The sequence below is a fragment of the Augochlora pura genome, chromosome 5, assembly GCF_028453695.1.
Source record: "Augochlora pura isolate Apur16 chromosome 5, APUR_v2.2.1, whole genome shotgun sequence".
In the NCBI taxonomy this organism is placed as follows: domain Eukaryota; kingdom Metazoa; phylum Arthropoda; class Insecta; order Hymenoptera; family Halictidae; genus Augochlora; species Augochlora pura.
Window position 1 is genome coordinate 9,847,527 of NC_135776.1, and position 22,584 is coordinate 9,870,110.

Consider the following 22,584-nt stretch of genomic DNA (forward strand, 5'->3'; position numbering starts at 1 on the left):
GATACTAGATTGTTTTCGATACTCTCCGATCAAGTTCTAAGCTGTTTTTAAACCTTTCTCTAAGGAAAATATTATTTCCCATTCGAAAATTGGCGATTGTCATAATATTTAATTATAACACTGTGAACAAAAAGTAAGGTGAATTTATTTATAAAATGTAAATTCTTTATTTATTGTTCCGTCTCGGAACAACGATTCTTTACTCATATTAGATTCTCTAATCTGAATTAGAGAAGGCATTTCAGAAGGCAGTACAGTTTAGAATCAGTCAGTCGAACAGTCAGGAGTGAGAGTAACGCAGGTGTGACGCATCTGGCCAAGTCATCCTCAGATAGCAGACTTGGCGACATCATAGCGTATCAGGCCCAACGCACCAAGTAAATAGGAAATTCATCTTGGGAATTCAGCCTTTCTCCTGTGACGCATCCAGCCAAATCATCCCTAGATAATAGACTTAGCAACACCATGACACATCGAGAACTTCAACCTTCGACCCATTTCGGTGATGCAGCCCCTCTCCCAAAACACTGCATCCAATAACACGAAACCCATAGTATATAAGCCGTTAATATACAAAATAAAGCCAGTCTTAATTTCGAAACCCAACGCTGCGCGTCTTAGTTCCTGCCCCTCAGACCCCGTATTTCTACGCTACGGCTAGTGTACGTGTCTTTTCTATTTCCCCCGTGACACAGGAAGGAAACAAGGGTGATCGGCAGTAACAGAGTGACAATCAAGCATCCGAAACATTTCCCATTTCAAATATCATTGAACCTTCAATAAATTGTTAATTATCAAAACCTCGTTGATTCCTCAATCATCACAACACACGCGCCTTCGAGTGATCTGCGACAACAGCGTACGCGGACTCGACGCAACATTTATTCTTTTTTTATTTTTTTTTTCCTAGGTTGGTGGTAGGACTGTCTATAACATTTGCCAAACGTCTGTTTGTCAAAAGGTTTAATTATCTCCGAGTTACACGTGTTTTTGTAAACAACCAAATGTCATCACGATAATGGACCATGTCATACTGCATTGGTTCTTCGCGACTTCTTTGCCAAAAACTCGACTCGTATTGTTCCGCAATCACCGTATTCGCCTGATTTGGCTCCGTGCGACTTCTGGCTATTCAGCAAACTCAAAAGGCCAATGCGGGGACGCCGTTTTCACACGATTGAGGAGATAAAAACCGAATCGAAGAAGGTCTTGAAGGCTATACCGGAAAAAACTATTCCGACTGTTTCGAGGACTGGAAAAAGCGTTGGCAAAAGTACGTTTTATCGGACGCGGATTTCATTGAAGGGGATGAAATTCATTTGTAAGAATAAATAAAGAATTTACATTTTATTAACAAATTCACCTTACTTTTTGTTCACAGTAGTATAACCTAATCTGCATTTTTTCTACAGAATGTCAAAGTAGAACGTATGGCGAACTTAAAAAAAATCAATTTTACGTCTAAACAAACTAAAATGAACAGCTATATATTAATATTTAATCATAACAACCACCTCATGTTCCTGTAAGGGTTAACCCCCGGAATTTCGTGATTGTTCACTATAGTGTCAACCACGTGTTTGTTTATTGGTTCTGAAGATGTTTCTACATATTTTATACAAATTGGCGGTTGCCAATAACGCACCAAGGAAAAATTTTCTTTTAGTTTTAGCTTAATTGTTTAAAGTAGTCGCGTACATAATAGCTTATTCCGAGATAACGCGAAGACGTGTCGAATAACCTATGTACGGGCTATGAACGGACCGGAAACGACTTTTATTGCAAACAAAGACGTCTAAAGATGGAATGTTTCAACCCTAAAACGACCTTCTTTCATTTGCCAGCATAAGTGACAACGCGAGGTCGCGGGTGATTCGAAATAAAATCTTAATGATCAAAATACTATTTGCTATTTTTAAAATATAAAATATGGAGTACGACGTGAGTTAGGAGGACAAAAAAAGTATCAATGATTTAATAGTCAAGAATCAATAACAATAGTAAAGCTAGAACTAGATGATAGTTTCCTATCTTTTCTATTATGTCGCCATTGATATCGATGGAGCAATGGCTGTATCGTCGAACATGAACGATCATTGCCTTTAGCGAGTAGAAGGAATTAGGAAAACATATTTTATTTAACTCTTTGCACTCCGCTGTCTCTCTCAGGGGACATCGTAATTCTAGCATATCACTCGGCTGTCCCCTCTCAGGGGACATTCAAATTTATTAGTGATTACGGGGAATTGAGTTATTTCAGCGCAACTTTTGAGACATGCACGTTTCCCTGAAGTTTTCTCTTGGAATGGCACAAGAAATCAAATCAAAATATCGTAAAATTATTAAGTATATACAAGAACTGCAAGCGTGTTTTGTGTCAGACGAGAACGTGAGTGTGCTCACGATGCGTCGTGACGTCGTGGACCGTCGCGACGGTCCGAGCACTTGTCAACGCCACTTGAAAAGAGCGATAAGGAGAGTTTATAGAAGAAAGGTCGGCATGCGAACATAGCACGCACTGTATAGTGAGATTTATAATTATAAATAAACAAGTCTAAATCTGGGGGAAAAGATTTTCAAAGCTGAGCTCAGTCTGAAGCTTCGAGCAGTACACATAGAACTAAAGAGTGAGAAAATCGGGAAAGTGATTCTTTCCTTAGTGGATAAACAAACAAAACAAACAAATAATGAAACGCCAATGACATACCACAAGTTTGTCAAAACACTAATTGACCAATTGTGGGGCGATTTTCGCGTATCGAAAACGCGTCCATCCACATCTTCTGCGGACAATAGATTAGACAACAAATTACATATTCTAGATGTGGGTCAAAGAAAACGAGACTGTATTGTTTGTTCTAACAGGAAAACATCTGGTGACAGGCGTCAAACAAATTATTATTATCAAACATGCACTAATGAGCCTGTAATGCATATTGGGGAGTGTTTCAAAATTTATCATACTGTACAAAATTATAAACAATAATATATTGATTTTTTTGCAAATTTACATTCCTCGATCTCAACCAATTCATATAAGACCAATATCATTATAATATGTTACTTAGTTCCAAAATTATAATAAATAATTCGGGGGTTTGTAAATGTTTGTTTCTGCCGTAAAGTGGTGCTGAGTAGCTGGTAGCCAATGTCCAAAATCGTTCTGAGTGCAAAGGGTTAAGTATTTGTTGTGTCGTATCGTTCGCCTCGTTGGCGACTTAGATTTACGACCGTTTAACGAAGAAATGTTGTAAGGCTAACTCCGGAGAATCCATTTATTTACACTTTGTACAGAAGCGGTCTTAGCTACAAACGACTTGGCTGCAGATGCAGCTAATCTCGATATAATAACGTCGCGATTTATAATAAATAAATGATTCCTTGAACTTGCTACCTCGGTGCAAGTTCGATTCTTAACTTACTGCACTTGCTGCAAAAACGATTCTGATATTTTGTCGTTGCACTAGCTTTTACGAAAGCTCGATCGCAAAAGGAATTTGATGGAAGTGGAAAAATGTCTAAAGTAGGGATAGTAAGGAACTCTGTGGTAGAGGGTGTTTTAGCAACGTTTGACAGGGATTTCCTCCGGGTCTGATTGCACCGTAAAAATAGTCGGTCGCGGAACGGTCGCGAGCCTGCCTTGGGCCTTCAGGCCTCTGTCCGCGGAGCCCTTTGGAAATCCTCGAGGTTTATGATGCCAGCGTTCGCTATTGAGGCCGAAAACAAGAGATTGCAAACCGATAAAACATGCGTCGCGCGAAATATTAAAATTACTTGATGGTTCGGTTCCTCAAAAATAGCCTTTTATCATTACTAGCATCATAAACTGTAAATTGGTCTTCCTTGTCTGAAGATCGTCCTTGGGGCCCTATGCCCAAGACGGAACAGTATTTTTATTCGAAATGTTTCAACTTTCAAATACTTTTTCAACAACTATATCCCTCCTTCTTAAGCATGTATCGAAAGAATACTAAACTGCTTTAATGTAAAAATAATAAACAAATTCTATGTCACCTTCTATGCATTTCTTGCTACAAGTCTTTTAAAGACTGGAATTAATTTTCGAGATTGAATAAATTTAGCTAGACCCAAATATAATTTATAATTAGAGAGTCTCAAAAATATATTGTTCCTTTTGTATATTACGTATATAATTGGTATATTTTTTATATAGAGTGTTGTAAAAATCTCTCGCAATAAGAAATGGGGCGTTTCTGCGATCATTTACACCGTTTTTCGTTTGCGAAAAATTCAATCCGCAGCATTGTTTACGAGTCCGCCCTCGCTCCCTCATTAGTCAACGTTTAATAGTTAATTTCTTGTAAGCGACGTCTCGTAGAACATTTTCGTAAAGGAAAAAGTTGCTTGAAATGACCTCGTTTCTTGTTTGTAAGTGACTTTTGCGACGCTCTGTATATCTGAAAGTCTTCAAGAAGAAACGTCGCCTTCTCTCCTAATATTAACGCTCTTGTCGACGAGTTTCTGCATCAGGGTATTCAGCGAAGATTCAATCGAAGCCAGCCTTACCTTCACTTTGTCCAATTCGTCGATGATCCTTTTAGTGTCTGACTTCCGATTTCTGCACGAAAGTATCTCTCTAGCTTTACTGATAATACCGCCGTCCATCTTGGAGCTGCGGTATAGCTCGACGCTGAACTTGTCCGTCACCAACTGTTTCGGGAACAGAAGGATCTTGTCCGCCAGGCAAGCAAAAAGCGCGTACCTCCATTTACAGTCTGGCTTGCGACCGTCGGTCTTGCTGATCACCGTGTTTTCGACGTAAGAGATCAAGCCGATCCTGGAAACCAGGCCAATCAGATCGGCCTTGTAAATGATCTCGGATATGTCATTCACCGCCAGGCCATTCAGAAGATTGAGCAGTACTATGAAGATCAAGAAGATGAACAACACGAACACCGCGTGGCTCATGTACGGATAATACATGAAGGGTATGTCGTTGGCGTTGAATTCACCGGCGAGCATGACGATGGTCTTGAACAGCGACTGGAAGGGGTTCAGGAAATTCTCGTTATGCTTGAACAGAACGAAGAAGGCTAACGCGAACGCGAAGATGAGGAGCCCGTAGACGGCCAGTAACCGCAGGAACTTTAGGGAAACTGTCTTCAATATCTCAATGTCCGTAGACAGGTAGGAGTATTGTCCCATCATGAACACCAGGTGCCAAGCGGACAGTAGCGTCACCGGGGCAGCCATCTCGACAGGGCCCACGTCGTATATTGTAAAGAACTCGAGGACCAGCAACACCAGTTCAATCCAGTTCCTCAAATTCGATACGAAACAGCGCGGCGACGTACCCAGCATGAACAGTTTCCACAACGCGAAGATTCCTAACAAGCAGCTGGTCACGATTCTAATAATAATGATACCGGAGGACTTCGTTGACGTCTCTCCTTCGTCCGTTTGATTGTTAGATTCCGTGAAAGTTTTCGTCATTGCTACCAAAATAATGTAAGAGTTCAGCAAACTGTAGATGAGAAAATGCAAAATGAAGCTCACGACGAAGAAGAGGAATATTCTCTGCCATTTGAGATGGATGAACGAGGAGAGCAGCGGATGCTTGAGCAGATGTCTGAAACGGACGTTGCCGGCGAGGTACTGGAACACGCCCATCTCTCCTTTATGTTTCATCGAAGCGGTGTCGTGAGGCTTCAAGCATTTGTAGTCGAACTCGATCATGCACTCCTTGTTCTGTTCCTTGCTAGCTCGGATAGACTCGTCGAAGTACTCCGACAATGTCGGCGGGTATATGTCGGCAACCACTGGCGGCGAGTTGTGCTTGTTCACGTGTCCAATGTAGCTGCCCTTTGCCAACAGCATCATTATCGCCTTGCGATTGTCGGCTCTAGCCGCGTAATGCAGAGGAGAGTTTCCTTTCTCTAAAATAAATAGTTATCGTTATTGGTACATTCGCTGAGAAGCGTAACTAAACCATCACCAACATACAGATATATTATTGTTGCGAACTTCATTTGCCTTCGCGCGTTACACGTCGCGACATTTTATTCGTTGACTATGCTATTTACAAGCGTGCTCTGATTTTCTAGAATACAATAATACAACTGTCGACTGTCCGTCGATACAACGGTTCCATGACAAGCATTTTCTCAGTTATTTCCTTAGGGGTTGTCCACTTCATGGCAGTATCACATTTATTGACCCCTTGGCCAGAAAAATCCGCCGTAACATTATTATACGTATATGTTAGCAGCAACGTATTTTTTTTAAAGAAAATTAGTGATAGGGACGACAAAACGATGCTCGATGGATTTATGTTAGAGTCTAAGGACGCGCGTGACCCGGAGGGTGAGTAAGGCTAAACCATCCTGGTGACAGGCAACGCAGCGCCTGATAACCACATTTGGTTTCCCAATTATCGAATGTCAAGACATTGACTGTTTATGGAAAATGTGTTTAGAGAAGGCAAGCAATCGTCATTGCATTGCCAAAAAATGAGAACTCTGTTCGTGGAGGATCTGGTCACGGAGTGGGGGTTGTTTTTCGGTAAGAAGACTGCGTTAGACCGCATGGCACTTACCCCACAACCTAGGACAAGAGCAGTCGTGTCAACTATTCGCATAATTTTCTATCCATTACGTTTACATTATTGTACAATGAGAGATACTGATTCGAAGAACGCATCGTGCAAATGAAGGGAAAGATAATTACTTCCATAACTTGTTGAAAAATATTTAAAAGCTTTCAGATATAATTTAGTAACAATCTTAAGCTTATAACTCTGAGAATATAAAAAAAGAAAAAATTAAAAACGTTATACTTGAGATTTAATCGTGCAATAAAGTAAAATATATTAATATAAAATGTATTCGACTAGATTCGTGAAAAAAGAAAAGCGATAAAAGCAGACGAATGGTAATGGTTGATAGACGGAGAAAGCAGAGAGGTAATGTAAGATCATATAAGATGAAACGAAGACAAGGGCATTGCTCGTCACAGAGAAAGGATTGGGACTAAAGTTAAAAGAAGAACGCGATATAAACATTAGTAGAATAAAGTGAGGTGAATTCGATGTTCAACGAATTATACTATACTATACCACACATACTAATGGTAACATTAGAGAAAACTCTAGGAGACTATCTTTACCATTGGTGCAACGAACGGTCACTTCGTCCCTCTCAAGAATCAATCTGAGGCAATCGAGGCGATGCAACATGTCCTGCGAGTCATCATTACCGGGGATTCCCAGGTTGTCGCAAACTGTGAACAGCAGCTCCTTCGCAGTATGTTTACGTATATAACCGATGTTGTTTAGTAACAAACGCAGAATAACCGGTGAGTTCTTCTCAGTCGCTATGATTGCGGCTTTCTCTAAGTTGCGACCGTCTATTCCCTTCGTCAACAACAGTGAGACCGCGGATTCGAAGTTTCGCTTGGTGGCAATCTCAATCAGGTTCACAGTATCGTTCTCCGTAATATTCGAAATCTTGTCTATACACTGCAGGAAGCTCTTCTCGTCATTTTGAGTCAACTGGGACTGAAGGGTGTTCACATCCAGAGGTCTTTCTATTCGGGGAGGTAGCTCCAGGTCCGGTAGCATCCTCTTCAGGACATCCCTAGTAGAGTTTTTGTCGTAATCCCTATAGCTGTCCAGGTCTGGGGCGACTTCCGTTTTGTCAAATATCAATTTCACCATATCTCTATTCTTCCTCATAGCCGCCACGTGCAATGGGGTCAGACCTCTGCTGTTAACCACGTTTGGACTAGCCCCCCTCTCCAGCAACAGTTTCGCGCATTTCAGGTTGTCGTGGCTCACTGCTATGTGCAGGGCGGTTTGATGGTTTGCCTGGAGATTGGGATTCACTGCAGGGTCTTCCAGCAACATCTGACGATCGCAACATGTCCTTTATAGAATTTTCAAGTGTTTTATGTCGTCCTCGTAGGGGAATACTCTCACGAATCAGATACTTTAATTTAGGAGATGATGTCAACAAAATTAAACGCTCTATCGGAACCCAATTTGTAACGTACGGAAGATTAATTCATTTACTATAATATTGCATAGTCGATAAGCACTGGACGTCTTGAAGACGTCCAAAAACGGATGTTCTATGATAAACGTGTTACAGACAACTCGTAATGGATATCGTTGTAACGTCTTTAAGACACTTGAAAAATATCATCAAGACGATTTTGTGTTTCCAATGTTTTTTAATTAAGTCAGACAGATGCTTTTAAACACAGCTTCAATATCCACGATGTATGACATCTCGAAAATCCTGTACCAGACATCTTTCAGATGTCTCAAAGACGTCTTTGTGCTGTTTGCGTTTTGTCCGCGTGTTTCTCCTATACTTTAATCTTAACTTTTTTAAAAATTCTTAACGTAAAGATTGACACGGTAAACGTACAATGTGTAGGGCATTTTTTTTACGCCGCATAACTGTTTCATTTAGCTATTTACAACATGCCTATAGATAGTATTCTATGTGCTTCCCATTTTGAAACTTAATCGCTACGGTGAGAAAAGATCGATTGCAATAAATGAGAATTCAACGAAAAGTAATAGTACTTGATACAAGTAGATCGTAATGATAATGTCTTATTGAATATGTATTCGATTCATGGTAATTTTCCCCTGTTAACTTTGAATATCTGACGTACCCGTAGAAGATCCACATAATTTCGTTCCGTGGCGTAGTGGATCGGGGCATCGTGAGTATCGTCGTTGATCCTGTTGACGTCGGCCCCGTGGGCCAAAAGGATCTCAACGAACTTGGGTAGATTTTCCATACAGGCAATGTCCAAGCAGGTCTTCCCATTCTCGCCCCAAAATATATGATTTACGTTTAACTTTCTTGCAGAGATTTCTTCGAGCAGGCTTTTGAAAGAAACGATGTCCCTTGACTGCATACAGTCCAGAAGGTATCTGTACATACGTCTAGTCTCCTTGCGAGCATAAATGCGATCATGCAACGGGTACATCTCTTCGTCCTCCTCGTGTAAGCCCATTCTTCTGAAAAGTAGATATGGAAAACGGCAATTTTGCAACTGGAAAAGTTTGTTTAATATGTTAAATAAAGAAATGGAGAATAACGATTTACTTTGCAAGTCGAAGACGTTGGATTCAGTTGATCAGGAACGTGATAAAACGTTGTTCGGATGCGCTTCCTCCTGTCGGCGATGTGTGCGGATTTGAGAGAATAGATATGGCGGTGCAGTCAACGCGCAACAAGTATCAGTGCAATTACACATTTTTAGCACTTATAGTCTATAATATCGGATCGTTGGGCGATTGCTAAAGATAAATATTGCAATCGGCTTATGATACTGAAGATACGAAGTATGTAGATAGTACTAACCGGAACCGTGATCTTACCTAATCAACTTTGTAACGAGACGAAAGGAGAGGAAGACAAACGACGATCGACCATTGTTGAGGCCGATTCAATCGGTTGGACCGCGAGCGAAGCTTCGAGAACGCGGCGAACTCCTTAGTACGAAATTGTTATTAACGATTCATGGCTAGCAACGAGGTAGTATAAATAGAGGGATCTCAGTTAGATTCGTCGCTACACCTGTGTCCTAAAGGGGTTTTTCTTTGAAAATGTGTTCCCCAATAATCTCTCATGTTACGATTTTATCATCTCCACATAGGTAACACCAACCAAAACCCATTCACCACTAATCGGTAAGAATGTCATAGCTGTTCCGTCTCGGAACATCAAGTCTGATGGAAAATATTCAACGCAAAGACTCTGCGAGGGCGAAAAATGTTAAAACCATAAATCGGTCGAAGCCGTTCCTCTTCAGAAAATCCATCGGACGACCGACCGACCAACCGACCACCACACAGGCCTACAAGCGCCCTTCAAACAATTGATCATGATTGGTTCCTTACCGGATCACTAAAATGGTGTAAATATAAGGCATTTTTTTAGAAATCAACAGTGCAGTACAGTTTTAGAAGCGGTCAGACGAACAGTCAGGAAGGAAACAAGGGTGATCGGCAGTGACGCAGCGACGATAAAGCAGCAACCAAGGGAAACAACCACCAAGGACAACGAAGAACAAGGCATCGCTACCACCCATCAATCCAGCATCCGAACCGTCACAGCCGAAACATTTCCCATTTTGAATACCATTGAACCTTTAATAAATTGTTAAACCAACAACACCTCGTTGATTCCTCATTCATCTCAACACACGCGCCTTCGAGTGATCTGCGACAATTGCGTACGCGGACTCGACGCAACAATAGCCTTCAGGCACGGTTGATCTAAACTCACAGCAAACTCCTTTGAAAAAACAAAAAAAAATTCGTCGCTATACCTGTGAGAGAGGACGAGGTAAGCCACGGCCGCTCACAGGGAAGGGAGAGAACGGCCATGAGGGCCGGCCGCCCGCTAGATCTGGAAAGGGCAGGGGATGCTGCTGGATGTCTCTCTGAATTCATGGGAGAGCACGGCCACGAAGGCCGGCCGCCCGATAATTTTAATTGTTCCATTTGATCATAGTTGCTTATGTTGTCCGCCATAGATGTTAGCAAGGAAATTGATCAAAGTCAAATCTGTAACATCCTGTAATCCTCTAACAAGAATATATCTCCTTTCGTCCTCAGAAATCCTATATCCACTATCGAGAATTTTATTCCTCAACCAATCCAACATTCATACTGTCACAACTTCACGGCAACGTCACGACGTGTCTCAAACGTCATACTCCAGACGTACTTAAAACGACTTAAAAATATCCTTGTGTTATCTGAATCAGGTGTGTACGAAGGAATTTCGTTGATCATAAATTGGTTTGTAAAGTACATCGCATTCATGGGAAGTCTATTAATAGCAATCTCGTTAGCTACAACGCATCAAAAGGTAGTTTAAGAAGGTATCATTCTTTCAACATTCTTTTAACAAATAATGTTTAAAGAAATGGTGTAGATTTCAGTACTGAGAATGACGCATCGGTCGAAAATTGTAATTGTTACACTATGATTATAATTGACTTGTAAAATGTCTTTTAGACGTATTTAAGTCTAATAGACGTTTCTGAGACGTTTCTGCGATGTTCATAAAACATTCCAAACGTCCTTAAGACGTCTTAGAGGCGTCCGTTTGTTATCTGGATGATTTATCACTGATTTCAAAGCATAAGCATAATTTATTAATTATAGTACAACTCCACGATTATAATAACCTCATCTTGACATTACAGATTCATCTGAACTATTATAAAATTGTGGGTAAAAAATGTGTCAACGCTATTTACATGTATTTTATTTTTGATCGTCAATCTAGCTACGTCAATAGAAAATTCGTACAAAATTAAGTAACGTTTCGTTGGGATGCCTAATTAATTCCATAAGTTACATTTATGTCGTGGATTCATGGAGCTGTTTCGCTTACATTGGAAGGCTTCAGAGAAGGCGGCCATGTTCGAAAGAGATCCAATAATTCGGTACCTTGGAGGACTATGTTCATCACTGTTCGCTACGTCGGCTTCGTATTCTGGCCTCACGTAGTAACACCAGGCCTGTGCAGTGCAATTTTGTTAATTAATTAAGAACATTTACGTACAATATTACTGTGAAACGCTCGTTAACACTAAACTGTTTATATAGTATGAGTAAATGGACAGTTCCTTTAAAGTTTCCACATTTTCAATATCTCAAGCGTTATCATTTATCTATTGTTTCGTTTATCATTTATCATTTATCTAGCGCAGAGCAACCTGAATCATTACGAGCTTGGACAAAGCTGCGGGCTTCGAGCGAAGCTACGGAGCAACGCTACGGCAACAGTCTTGAAAAAGCGGAGGACGCGTGCGACGCGCCGCTCTTCCAATGCTCGTTCTATTTCACTCGATCTCGGTGGTATCTACAGTCGATCTTTATCAATACGTGTAGCGGTGCGTCCCACTCTTCCACCACTTTCACAAGACTTTTGCCCTAGCGTTGCTCCGTAGCTTTGCTCGTAGCCCGTAGTGATTCAAGTTGTCCAGCTCTGGTCTATAGTAATATTTAATATTAGTCATCAAACATTCAATGATCAAAAGCTGTTGGATAAGATTTAAGGTAACTCACGTTTGCGAATTCCAAAAAGAATAATTGGTCGTCGGTAAAATGTTCTAATCCCGGTAGTTTCATTTCAGGTTTGTGATCTGCTATTTTCTTGTACGCTGAGTAAGCTACGTGTGCGCCCACCGAGTCTGCCAAATTTTCATTCTCCGTGAGTTTTCCATCCAGCTGACAATGATAAAGTACTCTTAATTCTTTTGTTTTGTAAATTACCATTTAAAACATATTTTCGAATTTGAAAACTGTTGAGTAAGTTACTCTGTATCGATTAATGCTAAAGGTACCGAAGTGATCCATCTACAACTTTCTCTTCGTTAATTATTTAATTATGAAATTATTTTTGGATTCTTTATATATATATATATTTTTTAATTATGATTATATAATAACCATTTAATTTGTTTCTCATTAATTTTACTATTAAATTAGTAATTATATAATCATTATACAAATTATTTTATTCGCGAACAGACTGCGAACGTTTATGAAAAATAAATATTCTCTGAATCAATTCGAGAATCGTGAGGAATGCAGAAATATTTTAAAACTCTTCCAATAACTTCATGGCAAATCATAATAATGATCGCGTTAATGATTATAAACTCATCCCGGTAGTATTGATAAATACTTTCCTAAAACGATGAAAAGAATAGAATAAAATTTGTAAATAAAATTTACTTTACTTTCACTTTCCGGTAGTCCGTTTTAAAAAATAAAGATCTGAAAATATTTATTTGAATATCAACTTTTTTCGAAGACTAAATGCAAAATCAATTTACCTGCACGTAGTTTCCCTGTTCGTCCGTGACATTGAGGGTGTAATTACTAAATTGATTTACAAAACAAGTTGCACGTTCCTCGTATTCGTTCATTACATCGTGTGAAATCCAGTCGGACTTATAGCCATCCACATCGAATTTAATTCCTAAGTGAAATAAACGATTCAATTAATGCACAGGTCATTTCGAAATTGTTAACGAATTAGCAATAGAATCGTACCTTCGTTATCGAAACTATGGGACAGCTCGTGGCCGATAACAAAACCAGTGGCTGCGTAATTTATCGCACTGAAATAGTGCAGACCATTAACTCTTTGTTAAAATATTAAATTGTATATAATTATACATATTAACTTATATATAGGTTGGAATATACGGGTAGAAAAAACGAAAAATTTGCTTATATGTATATTATATTATTACACATACGTGTAATAATAATAATAATAATAATAATAATAGCTTTATTTATAGCTAATAAAGCTTTATAATCTTTATTTATAAATATCTATATAATATATATGATAATAGTATAATATGTAAACTTTTCAAAAGAATAAATAAATTTTATAAACATCTAATAAAATCTTTTACTCTTACGTAAAAATGAAAAGATAACTGAATGGTTTTGGTGGCTGAGAGCAAACATGCAATCGAAAAAGGTTATGTAACTAAGAATAAATAAACAGCTAATAGCAAAATGGTAAAACTTACTCCGGTAAAAGTGGTGTGAAATAAGGTTCTTGTACCTCGGCTGCTGGTATAACTGAGAAATTAAACAATTGTTCTCGATTACAATCTCGAGATGGATTTAATGAAAGTTTGATTATTTTATCAAATACTCACCGATTGCATTAAGTGTTTGAGTATAAAATGCATTTACCGTTATAGGATATTCCAACCATCTGAAATATATGCATAATTGCACGTGATTGGTGGAAGAAATGTTGCAGAATTAATTAATGATTACATTACGGACTGTTATACGAAATAAAAATAGTCTGCGTTAACTGGAAGAAGTGGAAGTTAAATAGAACTTTACTTCTTAAATAAGGTGTTTTAGAGACGTCCATTTTAGAGCGTGAGATGTTCAAAACTAAACTAAACGTAAAATGGACGACTTTAAGACGTCCACTATTTATTGAATATTCGGATTAGTTTGCGTTTCATGTAGTATCTTCTTCTTGTTAAACTTCGGCAAACACATTTCCACAATAAATAAGCTCTTAAATTTATATCATTGACACTATTATTAAACACTGACGCGAGTGTACTCATTGTTATTACAAATTTATAAAATCCGCAGTCTAATAATGATTATTTTAAAGACTCACTCAGTTCTAACAACGGTTCCTCGGAATTCCTTTAAACCCCTGACTAATTCGTGAGCGGCACAGTTCAACAGATTTTGAAAATAGTCGGTGCTTATTTTCAACTGCGGGAAATTCGAACAAGTATTTGCAGAGCTTATCACACGTACAAGTTGTTATTAATATTGATATTGAACAATGTTTCGGTACCCCTTCATAATAATCGATTACGGCTTGGTCGTCCTTGTACCATTCTGGATAACCAACTTGCGATACAACCGAGTATAATTTCCGGTGAAGAGAATTTTTCACCGACTCTGACAGCCATTGAGAGCGCATTATGCGATGGCCTAACTCTTCTCTTATTCTCATAACCATTTCCTTCAGCTTCAACAGGGTAACAACATTTATATGTTAATATTACGCAACCATCCGCAGCGTACAATTCATTTAATGATTGCTCGTTGAACCATACCTTAACAATCACGCTGTCTGCAATGTACTTCTTCACAAATAGATACGACACTGCATTTTGCATTTGCATATTGAGTACGCAGACTTCCCACCTGCAACAAGATGCTTTATAAACAGCCTGAAAACAACAATTTTTAACACGAATTTCAAGTCGTACTGGGATTTGAATAATGAAATATACCCAGTACGGTATAATTAATTTTTATATTGTATATTATATTACTATAATTACATATATTATATTATTAGTATGCTTGTTACTGTAGTAACAAGTATACTAATTATACTTTTAATATAATATAATTAGTATTACACTATATTATAGTATAGTATTATAGTACGATATATTAGTGCGTCCCATAAGTTTCTTCCTTTTTTTTATCATGTTATATACGAACCGTTCTGCTCTATTACCTTCTCCCATCTCTCAGTAAACCTCGTTCTACCCTCTTTTCAAAACAGTTGAGACTTGGAAAATATTCATTGATGTGCGTATTTATTTCGCTTTCAGGTTTCTGACGTTTATCGCGGATAGAATTTGTTAACGAGAGAAACAAGTAATAATCGAATGAGGCGAGGTCTTCGGAATTAGGAGTATCCGGTAGAACGTCCCAATCAAACTGTAATAGTTTCTGTCTTACGGCGAACGCAACACGACGGTCTTGCGTTGTCGCGATGAAAAACGACAGCTCGTCGGTTCGCCAATTCTGTCCGTTTTTCGGCTATGGCAGCTTTCAATTTATCCAGTTGATTGCAATATTTTGCAGAATCGATCGTTTCACCTTGTGGAAGGCAGCTTGTAGTACAACTACACCTTTCCAGTCCCACCAAATGCACGAAAGAACTTTCTTCGGACGAAGTCCTGGCTTCCCAACAGTGGAAGGTCGATTTTCCTCGGACCAAATGCGTTTTCGATGCACATTTTCATATAAAATCCAAGTTTCGTCTCCAGTGACTTGGCTCTTTAAAAAGGATTTGTTTCGTGTCGCTGCAGAAGCAAGACGCGGTTCATAAGGTCGACCTTCGTGAATTGGTTTGCAACTGAAACATCATACCGATTCGCATATTCCATTTTGATTAAATGATTGTGTACCGTTGTCCTGGTAATGTTAATGGCATCTCGCGCACACTATATCGCGGATTTTCATCGAGTATACTCTCGACGTCATACATAGCGTGGCGCAGAAAAAGCTTATGGGACACCGTAATACTTAGTATACAATACAAAATATAATATAATATATTACTTGAGTTTCACTTGGTACAATGTCATGTAATAAAATGAGAAGGGTAATTTCGCATAAGGCGCGTCCACATCTGTTACCGAATCTCCATGCAACGTGTAATAATATGCGGTAACATATTACAGCCGCGATTCGTAATTGTTCAGACAATAGGACACGCCAGCGGAGCGTCCGTTGACCACGTTTGTTACGCGGATTACAGCTAACAAGGTGCGGTCACAGTTGTCGACGCACTTCCACATATTCAAAATGGAAATTGCGAAATTCTTGTGTCCGCTTTCGAGGCTAAGGTAATGTCAATGAACTCGTTTCGACGACGACTACAAGGTTATTTTACAAAACGTCGTGTTAGTTCATGGGAAAAAACAACGTCCACGAAGGAAAACGTCAGAATGGACTTCGCGGAAACTATTTCTCACCATCAGATGACGTTACAAAAATGTTTAAATATTATTCGGTTGTTTTTTTTTCACTTCCGATGCTGACGGAGACAATTTCATAACTCGTTTCGAAGTTTTTCAAAACATTCTGCCATTTTTCAAAATTGTGCCCCATAAAATAGAACTGTTTAATATTTGGAAAAAGTTCGAGTATTCTAGTCTAGCACAATTAGAAAAGTTATGTGATATTTAATATTTAGTAGTTAACATTTCATAGTTGCCATTATTATTATTGTTGTCAGGTTATTATTATTATTATTATTTAGAATGTAGTACTATATACACTATATGTATAACGCTATAATCTATCAATAATATATAGTATTAATACATTTATTAGTGTTATAGTTATATATTGGACTATATAGTTTAACATAAAAAAGAAAATTTTATTATTTTAAAATATTTGATAACACAGATAATATTTTTTGGCATCGATACTGTACCTTGGCATATAGTTTGAAATATTGTACGACGAGTAGGACATATTGAAAGCAATATTCCTCATCTCCCGCGTGGTGTACGATAAGTATTTGTTGACCATATTCCACTGGACGTAGTTTACTGGAAAATATAAAGATTATGCAAGACCTAAGGTATACGGTTCATTGTCAGCATGCATTCGGGAGAAGTATGAAACCGTCATGGTCGTCACGTAATTATTCTAGCTCCGACGGGAAAAACAACGACCGGCGATGGTGAACGTAAATTACCATTAGCTGTAAAATTTGTGTAATCACGGCATTACCAAGCACACGTTGCGAAGTGTTTCCAAGTAGTCTCGCCAACTTATGGAGGAATACCGGGTTGTACACCACGACGGGCTCGTCCGCGGTTATGCTAACGTTAGCCCACTTGAACACGTATTGCATCTCTTCCAAGAAGTTCATCTGCAAGCATTTACATAAGCCGAAATATTTTGATTGATTGCCGGAATTTATTTAATTAGTCGGTAATAGCCGACGCTACTTTGAAACTTCACTGGAAGAGGCCAACGATGATTCATCATCGATGACTATCCACTCGAGGCGCGGAGTTAATATTTGGACATATTTTAAAATGCAATCATTTCTACAGATTTCAATTATCGTGAAATGTTATTCTACTGGATTGAATTAGCAACAATCTATTGGAAACGATTACTTAAAGTTTTCTAATTTTATATCGATTATTTTATATTTGTTATATTTATTTTTATGTTTACGATATTTATTATATTTCATATTTATTATTTCATATGTACCATATTTGTCTTTATATTTATTATTTTATATTTGCTATACTTGTTATTTTATATTCATGCGTCCAAATAAACAGCATCGAGCAGTGTAATATGAAGCGACGTCAGAGTTGTTTGAACAATTGAGCTGTATAAGATAATTACTTTCGCCGTAGGAGATATCACGCCGGAACTGTTGTACCATTTTTGCAGTTCGTCGATAGTCATTCTTTTATAGTCGTCCGTGGCTGCGTGTGACTCTTTATCCGTTTCGATAATCTAGAAAATTGCCATTCGTGAATTATACATACAGTACGTAAAACAAGAAAGGATTATTACATTTAACAAGTCGATCTCGAAAGACACCATTTCCGCTACGTCGTTAATTATTTGATTGTGATGCACGTGGTATCCTTTGTCTCGCGCAAAGATTTGAATTATACGGTAGATGCCTAACGCGTACGTGTCATTGTCGTTGAATACCTTGGCCAGGTCTTTCTTCGATGATAGAGGATACTCCGTGTCCTGATCTATCTGCAACAATATCAAATGACAAATTATTTTGACGCTATTTAAAACATTTCTACCTAATAATATTTTTACCAAACTAATTAAAGGGCATCTTTTAATAATTTTTCAGAAAAATTATTTCCTATGTCCTATGTAGTCTATGTAATCACTTGACAACTTCAACTATTGCAATAAAACATGATAAAACACGATAAAACATTTTATTGTATCACGATAATTAGCTATTTGTCTTTAGCATTTCTAAAACATTTTAAAAACATTACAAATGATTTTACATCTGCGAATAATTGATGGTCGCTTCTAAATATCAATAAAAGTATGTATGAGGGTGTACCAAAAGTCACTGGCAGTCGTTCCTGAAGCCATTTGAAGTAACTTTTTCCTTGGCGCAAATTCAAACCGCGCTTTTATTAACAAATTATTAATGAAAAACAGTGACTAATGATAGACGCGCTCGACTGACACGAGGCAACCAAACAAGTTCGTTTCCACCGTTGGCTCGGCCGCCATGCGTCAACCGAATTCGTCTCTCATTGGTCACTTGTTTTTCTTTAATAACTCGTTACTGACGACTCGTAGATTATTTCTGCAAAGGAAAAAAATACTCCCAATATTATTATCAAGAAGACTTCTCACCGTCAGGACATATCGTTTTGTGTCCTCTTGATCAACTTCATACTCGATGTTGTAGAAAGCGCTGTTGCCGATCAATGCCATATAATTCCTGTCAATCTTTTGCCAAGGGAATTTGTGGGGGTTCCACGCTTTCAACGGCATTGCCAAAGGCCACCCACCAGTAGAATCGAGGATGTCTTGGATCGGCTTGATACCCTTTTTCTCGATAGCATCTGATGGATCATAATATACAATCATATACAAATAATAAAATATACAGCAACGACAAATCATAAAATAACAATATGCAAGGCATGACCAGTTAAGAAAGTGACTATTTTATTACCCCCATGTACAATTATTGATGTTTTAGAGCTTCGTCCATTCTCGAGGGTTCCAGGGGGAAGCCATTTAAAATTGATATCCATTGTCTCCGTAGCAAAGCCTTCGAAAGAACTTTATTTATTAGCCGTTTACTAAACGACTCCGCTCCGGAACTCTCGAGCACGAGGTTTAAATTTAAAGTATGCCGCGAGCGATTACTTTGTCAAGATTATGTCAAGGTAAGTTTGTGGGAGCGGTGAGGAGGAGGAGCGTGAGGAAGTGGAGGACGGTGGTCTCCTGCGAGCAGGTGATGTCGCTCCAGGATCACTCCGATCCCGCCCGTCGTGCCCGGGAGCGGCAGCCACGAGTTCGTCGAGAGCCCCCGATAAGGTGAAGGTGGGGAGAGTGTGATGATTCGAATTTTCTCCTCGCTGCCTGCAAACGGGATGAACTATCATTCTAGAGAGGGGGGGGGGTGTTGAGTTAGAAGTCACCCTCCGCTAGGCGGCCGCGGGACTCAGGGCGGGGGCCCTGGAACCCTTTTAGGCGGCTGCCGAGTTTGAGCGGTGCGGGGCGCGGTCCTCCTGCACCGCGGAATATGGTATTTATTGGGAGGGGGGATTTTACTCCCCTGGGACGCGACCATCAAATGCTAGATGGCTGGCCAAACGAGGGGGGACCGCAGTAGCGTTCTCTAAGAGTTTCTGTGGCTCTCCCTCGAATCGCCAGAAGTGGCACCGCGTCCAAAGGTCGCCGTGGTGGGTTTTAGCGCATTAGCCCCCGCACCGCTCCCCAGGACGTGCGGGATTTGTCTGGCCGGCAGATTTCCCCCACGTTAAATAAAAAGGTAAGTTTGTCAATTAGCTTAGGTCCTAAAAATCCCGAAAAGAACTACTTTACCTACGTTCATACAGGAACGATAAAGTTTCCTCGCCATTTTGACCGGCGGGATATCGGTGGATTTATCGGGCTCCTCGAGGACATCTTGAAAGAGATAATACAGAAATAATTAAACGTGTGCATTGTCGGCGATCTGAAGGATTGGAATGTCATCTGTGGAATCTTCTAAAGGCTTGTCGTAGATGGAGGTAGTTTCAGGAACCAGTTTCTCCAAGTCTTCTACTTGTTTGCCAATATAAATAGAAGATAATCAAAGGAGGATATTCGATTATACGTAGAAAAGGTTACAAGTGGGAGACAAGGATCGGGATTAAGGGAAACAATGCGTAGAGAAATCCTGCTCTTGCCTCTGATACGTTTGTATGTCTTCGCCATGATGACTTGGTCCTCGGACCATTCCACTTCGTTGTCCGGTATGGGATTGTGTTTGAGCCACGAGCCGCAACTATATTGGTGGAAATCCTCGCAAGGATCCACCGATCGGTCCATGCTTTGCAACAACTTCCTAGCTGTTGTAAAAACGAAGAGAAACAAATGGCTAAATTGAATATTATTAAATTAATTGGCAACTTACAAATTATTAAAACTGTTATTTTACAAATTGTTATTATTGATTTATAAATTGCTATTATTAATTTACTACCATCAAATTACTACTATTAGTGCTATTAATTTCTAAATTATTGTATTTATTTAATTAATTATTAATTAAATCTAAATTATAGTCTTAGGTCCATTAAACGTCTAAACAACGTCATTTTCATCTAGCAAATTACCTTTAGCACGAACACGTGATCGAGGTAACGACCATCGGCTATAAGAAATGAAATCTCCATCGCAATTTGTAACAATTCTTCATTTCCGCGTAGGTTCGCGCAGGATCAATTCGCGCAGCACGCGAGATTCTGGATCCGGTGAGAAAGAGAGACGGTAGGATACTGTTGGTTTCTTTTTATTGCCACCGATAACGTACTCACGTTTGCACTGACCGCGAACGGCTCTCGTTATATAATAAGCGGCAGGTGTACGCGCGAGAGAAAATCGCAGATTTATAACGTTGTTTACGAGGCCGAGATACGCACCGATCTCGTAGCAATACGGTGTCTCGCAGACTCTGTGCTCTTGTTTCTCATGGTGGTTGTGTCCGAGCACTGATTCCGTGTCGTTCACCGTGTCCTCCAGTATCCTGAAGATCTTGGCGACCGGCAGCTGAATCGGGAACGACGTTGCGACCGTCAGGTGACATCTGCAGAGAAAAACCCGTCAGATTCGCGAATAATTCGTGAAGACGGCACCGAGAAGAGGAGTCTTCTTTCAGCCTCGTGTCTTATTTCAACCCCGTCCACTGTAACAACGAGTCAGACTCGGGGCAAACATTTAATAGATAAATAATTTCACAAATATAACCGACGATCGTTTCTTTTGAATCGAAAAGAAATACGAATCTTCAAAATCTCGGAACGCGAGGAATTATTAAAAGGAAGTGCTGATCAACGCAGTTCTGAAAGAAGCCGTCGGGACTCTAGTTAGGCCCGCATTGTTTGAACGCGCGACGCGTCGCCACATCCTGCGTTTCTATTGCACCTGCATCACTCGCACTTGAACTTCGGAAATATATTACTCCGATGGTGCCAAGGTAAACCCGTTCAGCTGCCATTCAACGTACCGAACGCTAATTCACTGTTTGCCACGCGCTGTCGCACTTACATTAGCCACAGGAGCTGCATGCTTGCTGGAGGAGCGAAATCGCGCGGACTGATGCACCTGATCCGGCAACCAGCTGGCCAAAACTACCGAACGCGACCGTCCTTTTCCAGCGGACGTGTTCCGCGCGCGTTTCTTTCCGAATTCGTAGAAGCCAATCGCCACCCAAGCTTCATTCGCGAACAATACTTTGCGAACCGTCCAGAGTGGGACATCCACGGAGAACGATTCATTCCTTGAACACCGTGCCCCCGACGTCCGGATTCCGCGTAAAACGAGCCAATTTATTCCTTTGCAGGACCTGATTTTTACCTTGTCATCTTCCATGCACGTACGCAGCAATTTCCTTGACGATTCTAATGGTTTTCGGAATTTGTGAGACCACGTGACGGTCACTGTCTGCACGCAGTCGTGTGCTGTCGATGTTATACATTTTTCTGCTTGTATTATTTGTCGCGCCGCTGCTGTCTGATTACGTGACAACGAGGAAGAATATGTTTTAACTGCTCAACGATCCGAATCCTTATATAATTGACACATTTCGAACTAGCACAACACAAATACTTGACGATTCCATCTTCCTGTTCTAATATCTGTGCGATTACTTTAAACAGATGTGTGCAGTTATAAATGAATTTGTAATACAATATACATAACATAGTATATAACATTAACTATGCCACAAATTCCGTAATTTGAAAATGGAAACTGATCAAAAGTTTACTTCACGTATCTTAATGCCATCCTGTTGGTTTAATATCATTTCAAACAATTAATAACATAACCGTGACATAAGCTATCCGCTATCCTGTACTATTCTATACTATTCTATACTATTCTATACTACCCTATTTTATCTTAACCTATTTTATCCTATTTTATCCTATTCTACGCTATCATGTCCTACCCTATTGTATCCTATTCTGTGTTATCCTATTGTATCCTATTTTATACTATACTGTATCCTATTCTACTTTATCATATCC

At 39.4% G+C, this 22,584-nt stretch overlaps 2 protein-coding genes across 8 annotated transcripts; both read right to left on the minus strand.

The window, feature by feature from the left end:
- Nucleotides 1–3,261: 3,261 nt before the first annotated feature.
- LOC144470226 (transient receptor potential cation channel protein painless-like) lies at nucleotides 3,262–9,407 on the minus strand. 3 transcript variants are annotated; one of them, XM_078181164.1, is made up of 4 exons: nucleotides 9,084–9,407; nucleotides 8,644–8,992; nucleotides 7,126–7,864; nucleotides 3,262–5,897 (listed from the first exon to the last, which is right to left on the minus strand). In XM_078181164.1, exons 2-4 carry the CDS (start codon nucleotides 8,989–8,991, stop codon nucleotides 4,429–4,431), a joined length of 2,556 nt encoding a protein of 851 aa, XP_078037290.1. In that variant the 5' UTR covers nucleotide 8,992; nucleotides 9,084–9,407; the 3' UTR covers nucleotides 3,262–4,428. The 3 variants fall into 3 exon arrangements, with proteins under 3 accessions (XP_078037290.1, XP_078037289.1, XP_078037291.1); XM_078181163.1 differs by having other exon boundaries at nucleotides 8,644–8,995; XM_078181165.1 differs by lacking the exon at nucleotides 9,084–9,407 and having other exon boundaries at nucleotides 7,126–7,883; nucleotides 8,644–8,909.
- Nucleotides 9,408–11,245: 1,838 nt separating this feature from the next.
- Nucleotides 11,246–22,082, minus strand: LOC144470440 (membrane metallo-endopeptidase-like 1). Of its 5 annotated transcripts, none has more exons than XM_078181553.1 (18): nucleotides 21,911–22,082; nucleotides 20,977–21,140; nucleotides 20,242–20,403; nucleotides 19,895–19,978; nucleotides 18,692–18,903; nucleotides 17,864–18,058; nucleotides 17,690–17,803; nucleotides 17,054–17,195; nucleotides 16,752–16,869; nucleotides 14,623–14,713; nucleotides 14,358–14,534; nucleotides 14,172–14,272; nucleotides 13,684–13,742; nucleotides 13,552–13,603; nucleotides 13,058–13,125; nucleotides 12,838–12,983; nucleotides 12,065–12,226; nucleotides 11,246–11,514 (listed from the first exon to the last, which is right to left on the minus strand). In XM_078181553.1, exons 1-18 carry the CDS (start codon nucleotides 21,916–21,918, stop codon nucleotides 11,335–11,337), a joined length of 2,235 nt encoding a protein of 744 aa, XP_078037679.1. In that variant the 5' UTR covers nucleotides 21,919–22,082; the 3' UTR covers nucleotides 11,246–11,334. The 5 variants fall into 5 exon arrangements, with proteins under 5 accessions (XP_078037679.1, XP_078037678.1, XP_078037680.1 ...); XM_078181552.1 differs by lacking the exon at nucleotides 21,911–22,082 and adding an exon at nucleotides 21,602–21,874; XM_078181554.1 differs by lacking the exon at nucleotides 21,911–22,082 and adding an exon at nucleotides 21,561–21,873.
- Between the last annotated feature and the right edge of the window lie 502 nt (nucleotides 22,083–22,584).